The sequence below is a fragment of the Mobula hypostoma genome, unplaced genomic scaffold (genome assembly GCF_963921235.1).
Source record: "Mobula hypostoma unplaced genomic scaffold, sMobHyp1.1 scaffold_75, whole genome shotgun sequence".
Lineage (NCBI taxonomy): Eukaryota > Metazoa > Chordata > Chondrichthyes > Myliobatiformes > Myliobatidae > Mobula > Mobula hypostoma.
Window position 1 is genome coordinate 337,696 of NW_026948208.1, and position 18,644 is coordinate 356,339.

The following is an 18,644-nucleotide window of genomic DNA, read 5'->3' on the forward strand; positions in this document are numbered from 1 at the left end:
TGCATTTTGCTTACATGTCGCAGAGCATCGAACAATGTCACTCATTTTTCACTTGCTGCTTCCAGATACCTGACATCTCTTGGCTTTAACCAGTTTGTCAACATCAGAGATCAGTTTCTGGGCAGTTGTGATTTTCATGATGTCATTTAGATGTCTGTGTGTCAGCTTCAAGCGCAGTTTGGATTTGTTAATGTTCATTCTGGAGAACGCCTGCTCACAGAGATATGTTGTCCCGAACATGCAAAGGACCTTTGAGGCAATGTCTGTAATCTTGTGGTATATCGGTCCCAGGTATTGATAGAATGAGTCCAGACCCACAGTTTCAAAGTTATATTTAAAACAGAGTTGCACTGATTTTCAATTAGTTCCATTTGGAGTTCCTCCGGTACATCTGATGCTGCGTTGAGGGCAAACGACGAGCAAAATACTGAGAATTCCGTCTCGAGCTGAGTGAAGACTTGGAAGCGATTCTGAAACCCACTTTTCAAGTTAATTACGATATTCTGAAACGTTTCCCTCGCTACTTGTTTCTACAGCCACCTGCCCAGTCCCTGCATTTCAGTCATGGGCGGAAGGCGCTGACAATATTAATCCCATTGCTTTCGTAGCAGTCAGTGTTCCATATTGGAGCCGAGATGCTGCCTTTGACTGAAATCCTCTCCGCTGCCTCGATGTCATGGAATAATTGTGAAACGAAATGTCTGCATAGGAAGACACCGGGCTACACTGCTTCTGTGGGAACCAGCCGTCCTTCTGTTCTGTCCGTATGAATCGTCGGTGAATTGCGTGACTGGCTGATGTAACAACCCGAATGGCTCACTTAATTTAAGAAATGTGATTGGAGGGAACTGCAGGTGTGGATTTCATTTCATTCCGGTGCTGCTCAGAGCCGGTGATGCTGGCATTTAATGCCCATCCCCGACTGCGGCCGAGGAAGCATTTAAGCAGCTGTCCTCTCGTCGGTTTACGAATTCACCCAGATTTAACCCATTTACAAAACTCGCAACAGGTTCTCTGTCGCGCCGATAATGCAGACTCTCAGTCGCTTCATATGTCCCCGGTCCGGTATTCACTCTTTGAGGCAGAGAAAAAGCCAAGATCTAATCTGAGTCTATCACACTGCTGCTCTATTTCCGTGCCGAGTCAATAATATCTCTGCTTCCTTCCCTCTCTCTTGCAGTTAACCTGGTGGCGATTGTGATCCTGTCCCGAGGAAAGTGCGGTCTCTCCAAATGTATCACTCGTTACCTGCTGGGAATGGCAGCGGCCGATCTCCTGGTCGTTATCTCTGACCCTCTGCTGAAGTGGACTGTTTTCCTATATTTTAAGACTTCCTTCCTCCATCGAACTCCCGTTTGCAGGGTGCTTAATTGTCTTCTTATAGCCAGCACCGGGGTCTCTGTCTGGCTGACAGTTGCGTTCACCTGTAGCAGACTTGCGGCCATTTGTTGTGAAAGGCTGAAAACAAAATATTGCAGCGAACGAACGGCGGCGGTGGTTATCGGGACAGTTAGTGTTCTGGGCTGTTTGGAAAGTATCACTTTCTACTTTACATTAGAGCATTTGATGGTAATTAATAGAGTTTTCTATGGCTGATTGAACAAAGCGACCTTCCATACGTACCCCTCGTGGGCCAAACTTGAGATCATTCATCGCATTTTAATACCTTGTCTCCCGTTTGTTCTGATTTTATTGCTCAATGCTCTGACAGTTGGACGGATTTTTTTCCGCTAGTAAAGTCCGGAGGGGGCTCCGGGGCCGCAGTAAAGGAAAGAAAGACAAGGACCCAGAAATGGAGAACCGAATAAAATCAGTCGTTTTACTATTCAGTATAACTGGAAGTTTTATATTTCTGTGGTTAACACGGCTGGTATTTGATAGCTACCGACAGATTGCAAACATCACCCATTATTGGTGAGAGTAGATATAGGACCGATGGAAAATGATGCTGGAGAAATTGTAATGTGAGATAAGGAGATGGCAGAGGAACTGAACGAGTATTTTGCATCAGTCTTCACTGAGGAAGACATCAGCAGTATACCGGACACTCAAGGGTGGCAGGGAAGAGAAGTGTGTGCAGTCACAATTACGACAGAGAAAGTACTCAGAAAGCTGAATAGGCTAAAGGTCGATAAATCTCCGGACCAGATGGAATGCACCCTCGTGTTCTGAAGGAAGTAGCTGTGGAGATTGCGGAGGCATTAGCGATGATCTTTCAAAAGTCGATAGATTCTGGCATGGTTCCGGAGGACTGGAAGATTGCAAATGTCACTCCGCTATTTAAGAAGGGGGCAAGGAAGCAAAAAGGAAATTATAGACCTGTTAGCTTGACATCGGTGGTTGGGAAGTTGTTGGAGTCGATTGTCAAGGATGAGGTTACAGAGTACCTGGAGGCATATGACAAGATAGGCAGAACTCAGCATGGATTCCTCAAAGGAAAATCCTGCCTGACAAACCTATTACAATTTTTTTGAGGAAATTACCAGTAGGCTAGACAAGGGAGATGCAGGTGGATGTTGTATATTTGAATTTTCAGAAGGCCTTTGAAAAGCTGCCATACATGAGGCTACTTAACAAGATAAGAGCCCATGGAATTACGGGAAAGTTACATACGTGGATAGAGCGTTGGCAGATTGGCAGGAAACAGAGAGTAGGAATAAAGGGATCCTATTCTGGTTGGCTGCCGGTTACCAGTGGTTTCCACAGGGGTCCGTGTTGGGGCCGCTTCTTTTTACATTGTATATCAACGATTTGGAGTATGGAATAGATGGCTTTGTGGATAAGTTTGCTGACGATATGAAGATAGGTGGAGGGGCCGGTAGTGCTGAGGAAACGGAGAGTCTGCAGAGAGACTTGGATAGATTAGAAGAATGGGCAGAGAAGTGGCAAATGAAGTACAATGTTGGAAAGTGTATGGTTATGCACTTTGGCAGAAAACATAAACGGGCAGACTATTATTTAAATGGGGAAAGAATTCAAAGTTCTGAGATGCAACGGGACTTGGGAGTCCTCGTACAGGATTCCCTTAAAGTTAACCTCCAGGTTGAGTCGGTAGTGAAGAAGGAGAATGCAATGTTGGCATTCATTTCTACAGGAATAGAGTATAGGAGCAGGGATGTGATGTTGAGGCTCTATAAGGCGCTGGTGAGACCTCACTTGGAGTACTGTGGGCAGTTTTGGTCTCCTTATTTAAGAAAGGATGTGCTGACGTTGGAGAGGGTACAGAGAAGATTCACTAGAATGATTCCGGGAATGAGAGGGTTAACATATGAGCAACGTTTGTCCGCTCTTGGACTGTATTCCTTGGAGTTTAGAAGAATGAGGGGAGACCTCATAGAAACATTTCCAATGTTAAAAGGCATGGACAGAGTGGATGTGGCAAAGTTGTTTCCCATGATGGGGGAGTCTAGTACGAGAGGGCATGACTTCAGGATTGAAGGGCGCCCTTTCAGAACAGATATGCGAAATTTTTTTTTTTTAGTCGGAGGCTGGTGAATCTATGGAATTTGTTGCCACGGGCAGCAGTGGAGGCCAAGTCACTGGGTGTATTTAAGGCAGAGATTGATAGGTATCTGAGTAGCCAAGTCATCAAAGGTTATGGTGAGAAGGCGGGGCAGTGGGATAAAATGGATCAGCTCATGATAAAATGGCGGAGCAGACTCGATGGGCCGAATGGCCTACTTCTGCTCCTTTGTCTTATGGTCTTATGGTCTTAATCTCCTCGCTCTTTCTCTCTCTCTCTCTGTCTCCAGCCCCCTCCCTCTCTATTTTCTTTCTTCCTCTCCCGAGCTCTCCCTTCTCCCATTCCACCTCTCTCGCTCACCCCTCTCCCTCTATCTCTCCTCTTCCTTTCCAACTGCTCTCCCCCTCTCTCTTTCTCTCTCTCCCGCTCCTCTCTTTCCACGCCTCTCTCTGCTTCCACGTTCTCTCTCTCACTCGCCCCTCTACATTCCCACTGTCCCTCTGCCGCCCTCTCGGTCTCTATCTCCTTGATCTGTCTCCCTCTACTTCTCCCTTTCCACGTTCTCCCTCTCTCTCGCTCTGTCTCCGCTTCTCCTTTTCCGCCCCCCTCTCCCTCCCTCCCTCCCTCCACCCCCTCCCCTCCCTTCCCCTCTCTCCCTCCCCCTCTCTCCCTCCCCACTCTCTCCCTACCCCCCTCTCTCCCTCCCGCCTCTCTCATCCCATCTCTGGCTTTATCCCTCTCGGTCCCTCCTCCCTTCATTCACACTCTCTCACCCCTCTCCATTTTCACCTTTCTCCCCCTCTCCCTTCCAATTTCTCTATCTCTCTCTCTCTCCCTTGTTCCTATCCTCTCTTCCTTTCGACTTCCTGCCATCCTCTCGCCGCTCTCCTCCTTTCCAGTCTCTCTCTCCGTCCATCCCCCCCGTCCGTTATCTCTCTCTCCCATCACTGTCCTTCCCCACCCCCGTCTCTCTGTCTGTTCTCAGTCTATCTCTCTCTCTGTCCGCCCCTCACACTCCCTCTCTCTCTCAGTCTATCTCTCTCTCTCTCTCTCACTCTCTCTCACAGACACTCTCTCTCTCTCTCTCTCTCTGCGACAGACCATCGCCTGCCTGGTGGCGAATGTGATCTGCGCTCTCGCCTGCACTCCCGCCGTCATCCTGCACTCGCTGAACGTCCGGGTCTTCCCCTGCATCGGGTACTGCTACACCGGGTGCCGGATGGTGAGTGTTCCGCACCCCCCCCCCCAACACACTGGCGAACCAGCCCTCAGCCCCCCTCAACCCCCGAAGATCTCCACTCGGCCTTTCCCCTCTCCCGCGACGCTTTCCTCCCTCCGGGTAGCGCTCCCTCCCTCCACGCCAAGCTCCCTCAGAACCCTCCCTCCCCTCGGTTGTAGCGTCCCCTCCCCCGGCAGCTCCTTCCACAGACGGGCCACCCTCTGGGTGAAACAGTTTCCCCTCGGGGTCCCCTGTTAAATCTCTAAAACCTGCGCCCTCTGGTTCTCGATTCTCCGACCCTGGGGGAAACAGTCTGTGCTCATTCACCCTGTCTGTGTCCCTGGTGGTTTTACACACCCCTGTCAGGTCACCCCGACCCTCCCGGGAATAAATTCCCAACCCGCCCGACCTCTCTCCGTAACTCAGTCCCTCCAGTCCCGGCGACATCCCCGTAAATCCCCGGGATCTCCGGTCTCCTGTTCCCGGTGTCCGGTCCGACGATGGCGGGGATGCCGAACGCCGCCTTCAGCGCCCCGTCTCCCCGTCACCCCACTTTCAGGGAACCGTCACCCAAAACCTGGTGTGTTCCGTGAAGAGAAAGCTACATTCCTGAGACAGGAGTTAACAGAGATTTCTCTCCACTCCCCCCCAACACTTGTAAACACATCTCCCCCTCCCACACTCTCCCTCTCTCCCCACCCAACGCGCTCCTTCCCTCTCCCCCGACTTTACCCCCATACCCAAACAACTCCCCCCCTCCTCCTTCTTACCGGCCATCTCTCCCTCTTCACTCCCCCCTCACTATCCCTTCCTCTGTCACCCCTCTCTTCCCCTCCCTCGGAACTACCCCCTCTTCTCTCTCACACTCTCGACTCTCCCACTCTATCTCTCCTCTCTGCTCACCTTTGTCTTTCACCCCACTTTCCCCCTCTCCGTCTCTCACCCCCTCACTCCCCTCTCCCTCGTTCACCCCTCTCTGTCCCTCATCCCCTCTCCGTCTCTCCCCCCTCTGTTCTCCACCTTTCTCTCCCTCCCTGTCCGACCTCTCTCATCTCCTGCCTCTCACATTTCCCTCCCCCCTCTCTCTACCCTGTCTCTCACTAATCTCTCTCCCTCTCTCTCCCCTGTCTGACTCTCCCTCTATCAACTATTCTCTGCCCCCTCTCCTCTTTCTCCCCATCTCTCTCCCACCCACCCACCCCCTCTCTTCCTCACCCAACGCTCCCCAGTCTCTTCCTCCCCGTCTGGGTCTCCCACCTCCGCCTACCCCGCACTCCCGCTCCCAACCCTACCCTCTCTCCCCCTCTTCTGTCTCTCTCTTCCCCGACCCGAGCCCCTCTCCCTCTCTCTCTCTCACCCCATGTCTCCCTCTCTCCCTCTGGCAGAGGTTGGTGAGCGGGGTGACGGTGATTTTGCTGGTGAACTGCCTGGTCTCCCTGGTGATGTCCGTCCTCACGACCATCGTCAACTGCGGGAACCTCCAGTGCTGCGCCGCGCGGCCTCCGGTGTGAGTGGGATCTTCCTGTGCACCGGGGGGTGGGCGGCGGGGGATGGGACGTGGGTGGGAGAGATGGGGGGAGATGGAAAGAGGGTGGGGAGAGACGGGATGGAGCAAGAGAGAGAGATGGGGGCAGAAAGGGAATGAAAGGGGTGGGGAGAGGAGGATAGGGAGGGGGAGAGAGAGGTGGGGAAGAGATGGAGGGAGAAGAGGGGACAGAGGGGGTGGAGAGAGGGGACGGAGGGAGAGAGAAGCTGAGGGAGTGGGGTAGTGGATCCCGTCTCCTCTCCTCACCTTCTCTTTCTCCCCTTCCCTCCTCAATCTGATCCCTCCCTCTCCCCCACCCACAGAGGATGGTGGTGATCCACGCTAACCAGCCCGCACCGCCGGACCTCGCCTCCATCTTCTCCAGCAAACCGGTGCCCACCCCGGCCTCTGACGGGCCCCAGTGACGTCACGTTCCCCGCTCCACGGGACAGCCCGAAGGATTCGGGCCGAGCGGCCTGAGAGAAAATCAAGGCGGGATTTTGGAGACGGAGTTGTGGGGGTGGGGGTTGGTGGGTAACATTCCCGTGATCACATTCCTCCCCGTGGGTACCCCCCAGTTCCAGCTCCCTTGTTACGAGTCGCCCTCTCCCATCCTCGGCATCCGGTCACTCCTGAAACACTCCGCTCTCTGTCCCCTCTATCACCGCCCACCTCACCCTGGCTGCCGGCCATTCTGTGATGGTTATCATTGACAACCGCTCTCCCAGCATCGGAGAAATAGTCACATCCTTTTCCTCACCTCCCACTCACTTCCCTCGCTGTTTATTCAATCTCAGCTCCTCATCCCTCCTCTCCTTCCCCCCGCCCCCCACCCCCAGCTCTCCCAACTCTCCATTTAACCTTCTGCAAACAGACACTCAGTGACCGGGTGTGACCCTCCCTCCCGCTTCCTCCACCACTCAGTGAGTCACTCCCTCACCCTCACCATCCTGTCACCCTCCTTCCCACCCCATCACTCCCCCTCCCTCCACACTCAGTGAGTCACTCCCTCACCCTCACCATCCTGTCACCCTCCTTCCCATCCCATCACTCCCCCTCCCTCCCCACTCAGTGAGTCACTCCCTCACCCTCACTATCCTGTCACCCTCCTTCCCATCCCATCACTCACAAACCCCTCCCCTCGCTTTCCTCTCCCCGCCACCTCGATGTTGTTCAACTTACGCTGGATGGTTGCCATTTTGTGATGCCAATTTTCGCCTCTCCTCATCGCCCTCTCTCCCTCTGTTAGCCAGTGAGCCTCTCCACTACTCACCCCGTCACTCCTGACACCCTCCCCTCTCTGTCCCCTTGTCCTTTCTCCCGCCATCCAACATATCCTGGGTGGTGAACATTTTCCGATGGGAAATTTCGCTCCCTCACCCGCTCCCTTCCCTCTCTCGTTGAGTGAGTCTCTCCCCTCTCCGTCCGTTCAGACACTCAACTCTCCGTCCCATGAGCCCTGATCGCGTCTCGACCCCTTGCTCCCCCTTTCCCCCGTCCGCACCCCCCCCCTTCTTGCCGTCCGTCTTATTTGCGAAGGATTGAAACCACCCACCCTTCCTCCACACTCCCCATCCTGTTTCTGCCCACCCTGTCCTATCAGACCCCTCTTTCCTGGTCCTGCAACTTCCCCTCCCTTCCCGTCCCATCAGATCCCCTTCCAGCTCGTCCCATCACTTTCCCTCCTTCCTGGTCCCATCACTCCCGCTCCCTTCCTGTCGTTTCACTCCTCCTCACCCCGACTCTATCTGATCCACGTCACCACCAGTTTGTGACAGGAACTCTCGCCTCCCCTTTTCGTCCCCTATTAACTTCGCCACGGTCACCGTCTCATCAGTCCACTCCTCGTCCCGTCACTCCTCTTCCTCCCAAACCCCTCACCCCTCCTCCCCAAAACCCACATGTATATGTGTATGTGTGAATATCTGAGATATATACATTAGTTTATTCAATGACAACATTATTAGAATTAAAACATACATGTAATACCCAAGACTATATAAAACACAAATTAAAATACTGTTATTACAATCAATAACACACTCGATCCCGGGATTGTATCCACGGGCACCGCATGTTCCTTCGCCATAGATTCTGTGAGCGACAGTGACCATTGTAAGTCAGTGTCTCACTCCATCCCTGGCGGCCACATTAACCAAGGAACACACACAAAAATGCTGGTGAACGCAGCGGGCCAGGCAGCATCTCTAGGAAGAGGTACAGTCGACGTTTTGGGCTGAGATCCTTCATCAGGACTAACTGAAAGAAGAGATAGTCAGAGATTTGAAAGTAGGAGGGGGTGGAGAGATCTGAAATGACAGGAGACGACAGGAGGGGGAGGGATGGGGCCAAGAGCTGGACAGGTGATTGGCAAAAGGTATACAGAGATGGAGAAGGGGGAGGGTCATGGGTCAGGAGGCCTAGGGAGAAAGAAAGCGGGAGGTGAACCCACTATAGTGAGAGGGACAGAGGCAGGAAAAAGAGACAAAACGGGGAAAAATAATAATGATAATAAATAATAAATAAGGGATGGGGTACGAGGGGGAGGTGGGGCACGTGTGAGTGAGGCAAGGAACAGGAGGATTTTACAGATCAATAGTGGCTGAGAAGATAGTGCAGGAGGTAGGCCTTCAGGTTTTAGATAATTGGGGTTTGTTCCAGGGAAGGTGGGATCTGTTCCGACGGGACGGTTTACACCTGAACTGGAGGGGTACTAACATTCTTGCAGGAAAGTTTGCTAGTGCTGCTTGGGTGGGAGGGGGGGTTCAAACTAAATTTGCAGGGGGCAGGGTCCAGAATGTGAGAGAGGATAGCGAGATGAAGTATAAAGGACAGGTGGCGACTACACGGTTCCGGAATATTAAATGTGAAGTAGAGAAAGGTGAGGCGGAACGAGTGATAAGGAGGATACATGTGCAGAGGGATGGTCTGACGGAGCATGGAGTTAAATGTGTGAGCTGCTGACGTGCGGGAATAAATAAACTGCTCCCGACTCACCCACAGTCACACACAATTAACTGACCGGCGACAACGGGTGACCGGTTGAATAATCAGTCCCGTTTCTCACCGTCACTCTGCATCGGGGAACCGATGATTATAAAATCACACTTCAGGGCCGTGTCCAAGATCGCTGCAGATCCAGGGTCACTGCCGAGGTATTTGTCTATTTAACATCATTATATCGGTCAGACTGCCGAATGCACCGTCCTCAGCAAAGGGAGCAAAAGGATTCTCTCCCGGGATAATCCCACCCCGGGACACCGGTGTCCCAGACTAAACCCCGCCATCATCGGGCTCTTCCCGTCTGTGTCATTCCCCGGGGTCTCGAACCCACACATCCGGCGGAAGCTGCGCCGCTGGACAGCAGGTGGAAATACGTCACCACGGGAGACACAGCGCGAGGCTGGAGGCAATTCCGTTAAAAACCGTTGAGAATTAAACCTGGCGCGTGGCCATTAAAGGTAAGGGGAAGGTGGGGGGGGGGGGGAGTTAAAGGGGAGGGCGGGGAATCGGCAAAAATGTCCCCATCCCGCGGGCGGGGATGTTCACACATTCAGATGGTCACAGGATCACTGTCAGTCCGGGTCTGGGTTCCTGCAGAGATCTCAGTTCCTTCTTCCCGGTCTCACTGAACCGATTCCCCACCAGCCTGAAACAGATGGGAGAATAAAGATGAAATAAACAGATTACACAACGTGTCAGTAACAGGGGACTGGGGTTAATGTTTCAACAACACTCACAGACAAATATCACCAGAAAACCCGCGGATCCGCTGATATTTTATCACATTGAACATTAACACAAACACTCACCCGATCCACTCCAGACTCGGGAGGGTCAGTATGAGGCGGCGGAGATCGGGGACAGATCGGTCTGTCAGCGAGTTGTATCCCAGGTCCAGCTCCGTCAGTGATGGGTTTGTACTGAGAGCGGAGACGAGATCCTCGGCACCAGAATCTGTGAGACCGACATTGAACAGCCTGGAGATGAGAGAGAGTGAGGGTGAAGGACACAGAGAGACAGGAGACGGTACAAATCCCCAGTGTTTATCAGTAACACAATTACTGATCACATTAATGCTCAGTGTCAGACACCCAGTGACTGTAAACACAATCTCCCACAGTCTGGTACTTACCCCAGTTTCTGTATTTTACACTCCGGGTTCCTCAGAGCCGCAGACACCAGTTTCACTCCTGAATCTCCCAGTTTATTATAACTCAGTCTAAACACAAACAGACAAATTGATGAACAAAGTGATTCAAACCGAGGGTCTGAGGGAATTTCTCTCACTCGGATATTTCAGGAAACATTAAACCCTTCAGTAAATCACTGATCAGAGTTCCCATCACTGTCAATGTCCCTCACTGCCCAGCTCCAGGGTATTCCCCGAATGTCAGTAATTTAGTCTGTCGGTGTGACCCTGTAAACTCCACATATTCTGTCTCATTCCCCGATGGTTAGAAACGTGTTCCTGACATGAGAGGGTCGGAAGGGGCAGGGATAAGACAGATCCCACAGGAGAAGGGTAACGGGTAAGAGAGATCCCACAGGAGGTAAGGTGATGGCATTTGTCACAATTCATCACAATCTGATTTATCACAGGTTACCCAAATCCCTTTACATTGAAACAACACAATGGGACACTTTCACAGTTCAGAGTGAGAGATAAATCAAGTTACCTCAACTCCCGGCACTTGTGCAGCCCGGGTCCCAGCCGCTGGATTCCTTCACACTGAATGTGGCAGCTCTCCAGGTCGAGACGTTTTATTGTATCACAGAGTCCGATGACATGAGACAGGACCGCGCAGTCAATCGGGGTCAGTGTCATTTCACGGAATGAAAGTGTTTCCACAGATCCCAGTGCGGCCTGAGCCAGTCCACGATTCTGAGACTCAAACAGGTAGTGCAATGTGTTCAGGAGGCTCCTTTTACCAGATTCACTCCTCGCGTTTCCACTCTGACGTTTAACCTCCTCCTTCACCCAGTCAATCACCCGGCAGGTTGTTTGATGAGGAAATGGACCCAGAAACTCCTCTAGGCCCCGAGCCGTCATTGGGTTGGAGAGACCAGCAACAAAACGGAGAAATACCTCAAATCGCCCATCTGTTGTGTTGTGGGCCTCAGTGAGGATTTTCAGGATATCCCCGGGATGTGGATTCAGGAATTGTGCGACTGCAGCTACAAACTCTTGAATGGTGAGGTGTGGGAATGTGTACACCACGCTCCGGGCAGAATCCTCTCTCTCCAAAAGCTCCATCAGGAATCCGGACAGGAACTGGGAAGGCTGCAGATTGTAGTTGATCAAATCTCCATCTGTAAACACAATCTTCTTATCATACACTCCTCTGAAGGCCATCTGACCAACCCTGAGTAACACCTCACGGGGTTTCTCAATCTCACGGCCGTGGTTTTTCAGGATGTTGTAAATATAGTAGGAGTACAGTTGGGTGATGGTCTTGGGAACTCGCTGCGGGTCCCTGACTCTTTGTGTGAAGAAGGGGCCCAGTGCCAGAGCGAGGATCCAGCAGTAGGAGGGGTTGTAGCTCATGGTGTACAGGATCTCGTTCTCCTCCACGTGTTTGAAAACAGCTGCTGCCACCGTCTGATCTTCAAAATACCTGATGAAATATTCTTTCCGTTCCTTACCAACAAATCCCAGGATTTCAGCCCAGACACTGATCTTCGCCTTTTCCAATAAATGTAACACAGTGGGACGGGTCGTCACCAGCACTGAACACCCTGGGAGCAGCTTGCCCTGGATTAAACTGTACACAATGTCAGACACTTCACACCACCACTCGGGATCTGGGCACTGGTGCTTGGGTTCTGTGTCTCTCCGACTGTCAGCAAAATCGATTCTGTGTTTGAATTCATCCAAACCATCGAATATAAACAGCAATCCCTCTGGGTTCTTCCAGACCTCTCTCAGGATATTCCCAAAGTAAGGATATTGATCCAGAATCAGTTCCCTCAGGTTTATTCTGCAGTTAATGGAGTTTAAATCCCGGAATTTGAAACTGAAGACAAACTGGAATTGTTGGTATATTTTCCCCGTGGCCCAGTCATAAACAATCTTTTGTACCATTGTTGTTTTCCCGATCCCCGGGACTCCGGCCACTGCTGCTGAACTCCCAGATTTGGATTTACTCCGGGAAAAGCTGCTCTGGAACAACCGATCTGTCCGGAGTTTCTCCAGCTCTCCGCAGAGATGTTTCACTCTCCACTCCTCGTGGTCTCTGCCTCTTGCCAGCAGCTCATGTTCCACCAGTCTCCGATCTCGAACGGTAGAAATGACCGTAAGCTCAGCGTATCGATCAACCAGCTGGAAAACCTTCACCTTCTCCCTCATCAGGATCGTGTTGACTCTCAGTGATTCCGTTTGTGTCCGCAGAGTCTCCTTGTGTTTCTGTTGAACATCTTCCATGGGAACAGACAGTGGACAAACTGTTAGATGCCTCAACTCAGAACTCAGCATTTAAGCACACAAGAGTTAGCTCAAAGCTCTTGCATTAATTGGATTCATCAATGGATGCTCGAACAGTAAATTTGATAAACAGACCCCTAACTGGACAGAGAGGCCTGGTCCAGATAAACACCAGATCATCACATTTCACAATTAACTGTGCTGTGAAGGTGAGTATTTCCCTGGTAGTTCACTGAACCCTGACTGTCCCGTACTAGACAAACTCCCTCTACTGTCACAGCTGTCATTTTCTTCCTGTGGAAGAAACTTTTAGTCCCCAGTGTTGATGTGGCATCTGGAGATGGAGAAAAGGATAGTGGGCATTCTGTGAAAGGAACAGGTCAGGGAATCACAGTTCCCCCTCCCCTCTCATCGTCACCCTGTCGGGGGTGTGTGGGCTCTCACAGTGTGTCAGGACCCTGTCAGGGGTGTGTGGGATTTCACATGGTGTCAGGAACCTGTCAGGGGTGTGTGGGATCTCACAGTGAGTCAGAACCCTGTCAGGGGTGTGTGGGGTCTCAGTGTGTCAGGATCCTGCAGGTGTGTGTGGAGTCTCACAATGTGTCACAACACTGTCAGGAGCGTGTGGGGTCTCACAGTGTGTCAGGACCCTCTCAGGGGCGTGTGGGGTCTCAGTGTGTCAGGATCCTGCAGGTGTGTGTGGGGTCTCACAGTGTGTCAGGACCCTCTCAGGGGCGTGTAGGTTTTCACAGTGTGTCAGGATCCTGCAGGTGTGTGTGGAGTCTCACAATGTGTCACAACACTGTCAGGAGTGTGTGGGGTCTCACAGTGTGTCAGGACCCTCTCAGGGGCTTGTGGGTTTTCACAGTCTGTCAGGACTCTGTCAGGTGTGTGTTGAGTCTCAAAGTGTGTCAGTATCTTGTCAGGGGTCTGTGGGGATCTCACAGTGTGTCCGGACCCTGTCAGTTGTGTGTTGGAATCTCACAGTGTGTCAAGACCCTGCCAGGGGTGTGGGGGGTCTCACACTGTCACAGCATTTTGCCAGGGGTGTATGGCATCTGGCAATGTGCCAGGACCCGATCCGGTGCGTGTGGGGGTGTTAGAGTGTGTCCACTCCCTCTCATGTGTGTGTGGGGTCTCAGTGTGTCAGGACCCTGTCAGTGGAGTGTGGGGTCTCACAGTGTGTCAGGACCCTGTCCGGTGTGTGTGGGGTCTCACAGTTTGTCGGGCCCTGTTAGGTATGTGTGGGGTTGCACAGTGTGTCAGGACTCTGTAACGGGTGTGTAAGGTTTCACAGTGTGTCAAGACCCTGTCAGAGCTGTGTGGGGTCTCACAGTTTGTCTGGATCCTGTTAGTAGTGTGTGGAGTCACACAGTGTGTCAAGACCGTGTCAGTAGTTTGTGGGGTCTCACAGTGGGTCAGGGTCTCACAGTATGCCAGGACGCTAACTATGTTCTGTGGGGTCTGTCAGTGAGTTCGGACCCTGTTAGGTGTGTGTGGGGTCTCACAATGTGTCAGGACCCTATCCGGTGAGTGTGGGGGTGTTAGAGTGTGTCCCTTTCATGTGTGTGTGGAGTCTCACCTTGTGTCAGGACCCTGTCAGGTGTTTGTTGTCTCACAGTGTGTCAGAACCCTGCCAGGGGGGTGTGGGGTGTCACATTGTGTCAGGAACCTGTCAGTTGTGTGTGGGGTCTCATTGTGTGTCTGTACCCTGCCAGGGGGGTGTGGGGTCTGACAGTGTGTCAAGACCGTGTCAGTAGTTTGTGGGGTCTCACAGTGGGTCAGGGTCTCACAGTATGCCAGGACACTAACTATGTTCTGTGGGGTCTGACAGTGAGTCAGTACCCTGTCAGGTGTTTGTGGGGTCTCACAGTGTGTCAGGACCCTGTCAGGGATGTGTGCAGTCTCATAGTGTGTCAGGACCCTGTCAGGTGTTTGTGGGGTCTCACAGTGTGTCAGGACCCTGTCAGGGGTGTGTGGGTTTTCACAATGTGTCAGGACTCTTTCAGGTATATGTTGGGTCTCAAATTGTGTCAGTAGCTTGTCAGGGGTGCGTGGGGGTCTTACAGTGTGTCAGGACCCTGTCAGGCTGTGTGGGGATCTCACTGTGTGTTTAGACCCTGCCAGTGGTGTTTGGGGTCTCACACTGTCTCAGGATTTTGTCAGGGGTGTGTGGCATCTGGCAATGTGTTAGGACTCTATCCGGTGCATGTGGGTGTCTTAAAGAGTGTGTTCTCTCCCTCTCATGTGTGTGTGGGGCCTCACAGTGTGTCAGGAACCTGTGAGTGGTGTGTGAGGTGTTACAGTGTGTCAGGACCCTGTCAGGTGTGTGTGTGGTCTCATAGTGTGTCAGGACCCTGTCAGGTGTCTGTGGGCTCTCACAGTGTGTCAGGACCCTGTCAGCGGTGTGTGGCGTCTCACAGTGTGTCAGGACCCTGTCAGGGGTGTGTTGGGTCTCAAAGTGTGTCGGGACCCTGTTAGGGGTGTGTGGGATGTCACATTGTGTCAGGATCCTGTCAGGGGTGAGTGGGCTCTCACAGTGTGTCAGGAACCTGTTAGAGGTGTGTGGGGTTCCACAGTGTGTCAGGAATCTGTCACGGGTGTGTGGCGTCTCACAGTGTGTCAGGAACCTGTCGGTTGTGTGTGGGGTCTCACTGAGTGTCCGGACCCTGTCAGGGGTGTGTGGGGATCTCACAGTGTGTCAGGATCCTGTCAGGGGTGTGTGGGCATCTCACAGTGTGTCAAGACCCTGTCAGGGGTGTGTTGGGTCTCAAAGTGTGTCAGGACCCTGTTAGGGGTGTGTGGGATGTCACAGTGTGTCAGGACCCTGTCAGCGGCGTGTGTGGTCTCAGAGTGTGTGATTATCCTGTCAGCTGTGTGTGGGTTCTCACAGTGTGTCAGGATCCTGTCAGGGGTGAGTGTGGTCTCACAGTGTGTCAGGAACCTGCTAGAGGTGTGTGGGGTTCCACAGTGTGTCAGGAATCTCTCAGGGGTGTGTGGCGTATCACAGTTTGTCAAGACCCTGCCAGGGGTATGGGGGATCTCAGACTGTCTCAGGATTTTGCCAGGGGTGTATGGCGTCAGGCAATGTGTCAGGACCCTATCCGGTGCGTGTGGGGTTCTTAGAGTGTGTTCTCTCCCTCTCATATGTGTGTGGGGCCTCACAGTGTGTCAGGAACCTGCGAGGGGTGTGTGAGGTGTCACAGTGCCTCAGGACCCTGTCAGGTGTGTGTGTGGTCACACAGTGTGTCAGGACCCTGTCAGGTGTCTGTGGGGTCTCACAGCGTGTCAGGACACTGTCAGCGATGTGTCGGGTCTCACAATGTGTCAGGACCCCAACTGGGTTGTGTGGTGTCTCACAGATTGTCAGGACCCTGTCAGGGATGTCTTTGGTCTCACAGTGTATCAGGAACCTGTCAGGGGTGTGTGGGATCTCACACTGTGTCAGGACCCTGTCAGAGGTTTGTGGGGTCTCACAGTGGGTCAGTACCCTGTCACGGGTTTGTGGGGTCTCACAGTGTGTCAGGACCGTGTGTTAGGGATGTGATGTTGAGGCTCTATAAGGCGCTGGTGAGACCTCACTTGGAGAACTGTGGGCAGTTTTGGTCTCCTTATTTAAGAAAGGATGTGCTGACATTGGAGAGGGTACAGAGAAGATTCACGAGAATGATTCAGGGAATGAGAGGGTTAACATATGAGGAACGTTTGTCCGCTCTTGGACTGTATTCCTTGGAGTTTAGAAGAATGAGGGGAAACCTCATAGAAACATTTCGAATGTTACAAGGCATGGACAGAGTGGATGTGGCAAAGTTGTTTCCCATGATGGGGGAGTCTAGTACGAGAGGGCATGACTTCAGGATTGAAGGGCGCCGTTTCAGAACAGAAATGCGAAGAAATTGTTTTAGTCAGAGGGTGGTGAATCTATGGAATTTGTTGCCACGGGCAGCAGTGGAGGCCAAGTCACTGGGTGTATTTAAGGCAGAGATTGATAGGTATCTGAGTAGCCAGGGCATCAAAGATTATGGTGAGAAGGCTGGGCAGTGGGACTAAATAGGATAAAATGGATCAGCTCATGATAAAATGGCGGAGTAGACTCGATGGGCCGAATGGCCTACTTCTACTCCTTTGTCTTATGGTCTCATGCTCTTATGACCCTGCTAGGGGTATGTGGGGTCTCACACTGTGTCAGGATCTTGACAGGTGTTTGTGGGGTCTCACAGTGTGTCAGGACCCTGTCAGTTGTTTGTGGATTATCTCAGTATTTCAGTATCCCTCCATGGGTGTGTGGGGTCTCACACTGTGTCAGGACTCTGTCCGCGGTGTGTGGGGTCTGACAGTGTGTGAGGAACCTATCAGGGGTGTGTGGGGTCTCACAGTGTGTCAGGACCCTGTCAGGGGTGTGTGGTGTCTCACAGTGTGTCAGGACCCTGTCAGGGCAGTGTGGGGTCTTGCAGTGTGTCAGGACCCCGTCGGGGGTGTGTGCGGTCTCACAGTGTGTCAGGACCCTGTCAGGAGTGTGTGTGGTCTCAGAGTGTTTCAGGATCTTGTCAGGGGTGTGTTGGGTCTCGCTGAGTGTCAGGACCCTTTCAGTGGTGTGTAGGGTCTCACAGTGCGTCCGGGTGTGTGGGAGCTCACAGCTTGTTAGGACCATGTCAGAGGTGTGTTTATTCTCAAAGTGCGTCAGGAATCTCCCTGGGCTGTGTGGGGTCTCACAGTTTGTCAGGACCCTGTCAGGGATATCTTTGGTTTCACAGTGTGTCTGGAACCTGTCTGGGGTGTGTGGGATCTCACACTGTGTCAGGACCCTGTTAGCGATGTGTGGGGTCTCACAGTGTGTCAGGACCCCGTCAGAGGTTTGTGGGGTCTCACAGTGGGTCAGGACCCTGTCATGGGTGTCTGGGGTCTCACAGTGTGTCAGGACGCTGTCACGGGTTTGTGGGTTCTCACAGTGTGTCAGGATCTTGACGGGTGTGTGTGGGGTCTCACACTTTGTCAAGACCCTGTCAGCAATGTGTGGGGTCTCACAGTGGGTCAGGACCCTGTCAGTGGTTTGTGGGATCTCACAGTGTGTCAGTACTCTGTCAAGGGTGTGTGGGGTGTCACAGTGTGTCAGGTCCCTGTCAGGGGTGTGTGGCGTCTCACAGTTTGTCAGGGCCCTGTTAGGTATGGGTGGGGTTTTACAGTGTGTCAGGAATCTGTCAGGGGTGTGTAAGGTCTCATAGTTTGTCAGGACCCTGTCAGTGGTGTGTGTGGTTTCACAGTGTGTCAGGAGCCTGTAAGGGGTGTTTGGGGTCTCACAGTGTGTCAGGACCCTGTCAGGGATTAGTGGGGATCTCACAGTATGTCAGGATTCTGAAAGGGGTGTGTTGGGTCTCAGACTGTGTCAAGACCCTGTCAGGGTTGTGTGGGGTCTCGCAGTGCGTCAGGACCCTGTCAGGGATGTGTGGGGTCGCGCAGTGCGTCAGGACCCTGTCAGGGGTGTGTGGCGTCTCACAGTTTGTCAGGGCCCTGTTAGGTATGGGTGGGGTTTTACAGTGTGTCAGGACTCTGTCAGGGGTGTGTAAGGTCTCACGGTTTGTCAGGACCCTGTCAGCGGTGTGTGTGGTTTCACAGTGTGTCAGGATTCTGAAAGGGGTGTGTTTGGTCTCAAAGTGTGTCACGACCCTGTCAGGGGTGTGTGGGGTCTCACAGTGTGTCAGGACCCTGTCAGGGATGTGTGGGGATCTCACAGTCTGTCAAGGCCCTGTCAGGGGTGTGTAGGGTCTCACAGTTTGTCAGGACCTGTCAGGGGTGTGTTTAGTCTCAAAGTGCGTCAGGAATCTGCGAGGGGTGTGTGTGGTCTCACAGTGTGTCAGGACCCTGTCAGCGGTGTGTGGGGTCTCACAGTGTGTCAGGACCCTGTCAGGGGCGTGTGGGGTCTCGCAGTTTATCAGGGCCCTGTTAGGTATGTGTTGGGCTGCAAGTGTGTCAGGACTCTGTCAGGGGTGTGTAAGGTATCACAGTTTGTCTGGAT

At 52.6% G+C, this 18,644-nt stretch overlaps 1 protein-coding gene and 1 pseudogene across 2 annotated transcripts in view; one reads left to right on the forward strand and one right to left on the reverse strand.

Annotated features, from left to right (window-relative positions):
• Positions 1 to 7,940: 7,940 nt before the first annotated feature.
• The window catches only part of LOC134341833 (NACHT, LRR and PYD domains-containing protein 3-like), a 33,383-nt gene continuing 22,679 nt past the window's right edge, over positions 7,941 to 18,644 (reverse strand). The window contains exons 8-11 of one of the 2 annotated variants that reach the window (XM_063039768.1): positions 10,887 to 12,624; positions 10,343 to 10,429; positions 10,020 to 10,187; positions 7,941 to 9,856 (exon numbers count right to left, since the gene is read on the reverse strand). In XM_063039768.1, the coding sequence (XP_062895838.1) occupies positions 9,769 to 9,856; positions 10,020 to 10,187; positions 10,343 to 10,429; positions 10,887 to 12,624 (2,081 nt within the window). In that variant the 3' untranslated portion in view covers positions 7,941 to 9,768. The remainder of the gene's footprint in view (positions 9,857 to 10,019; positions 10,188 to 10,342; positions 10,430 to 10,886; positions 12,625 to 18,644) is intronic. The other variant, XM_063039769.1, reaches the window with a different exon arrangement.
• On the forward strand, positions 15,927 to 18,484 carry LOC134341837 (uncharacterized; annotated as a pseudogene).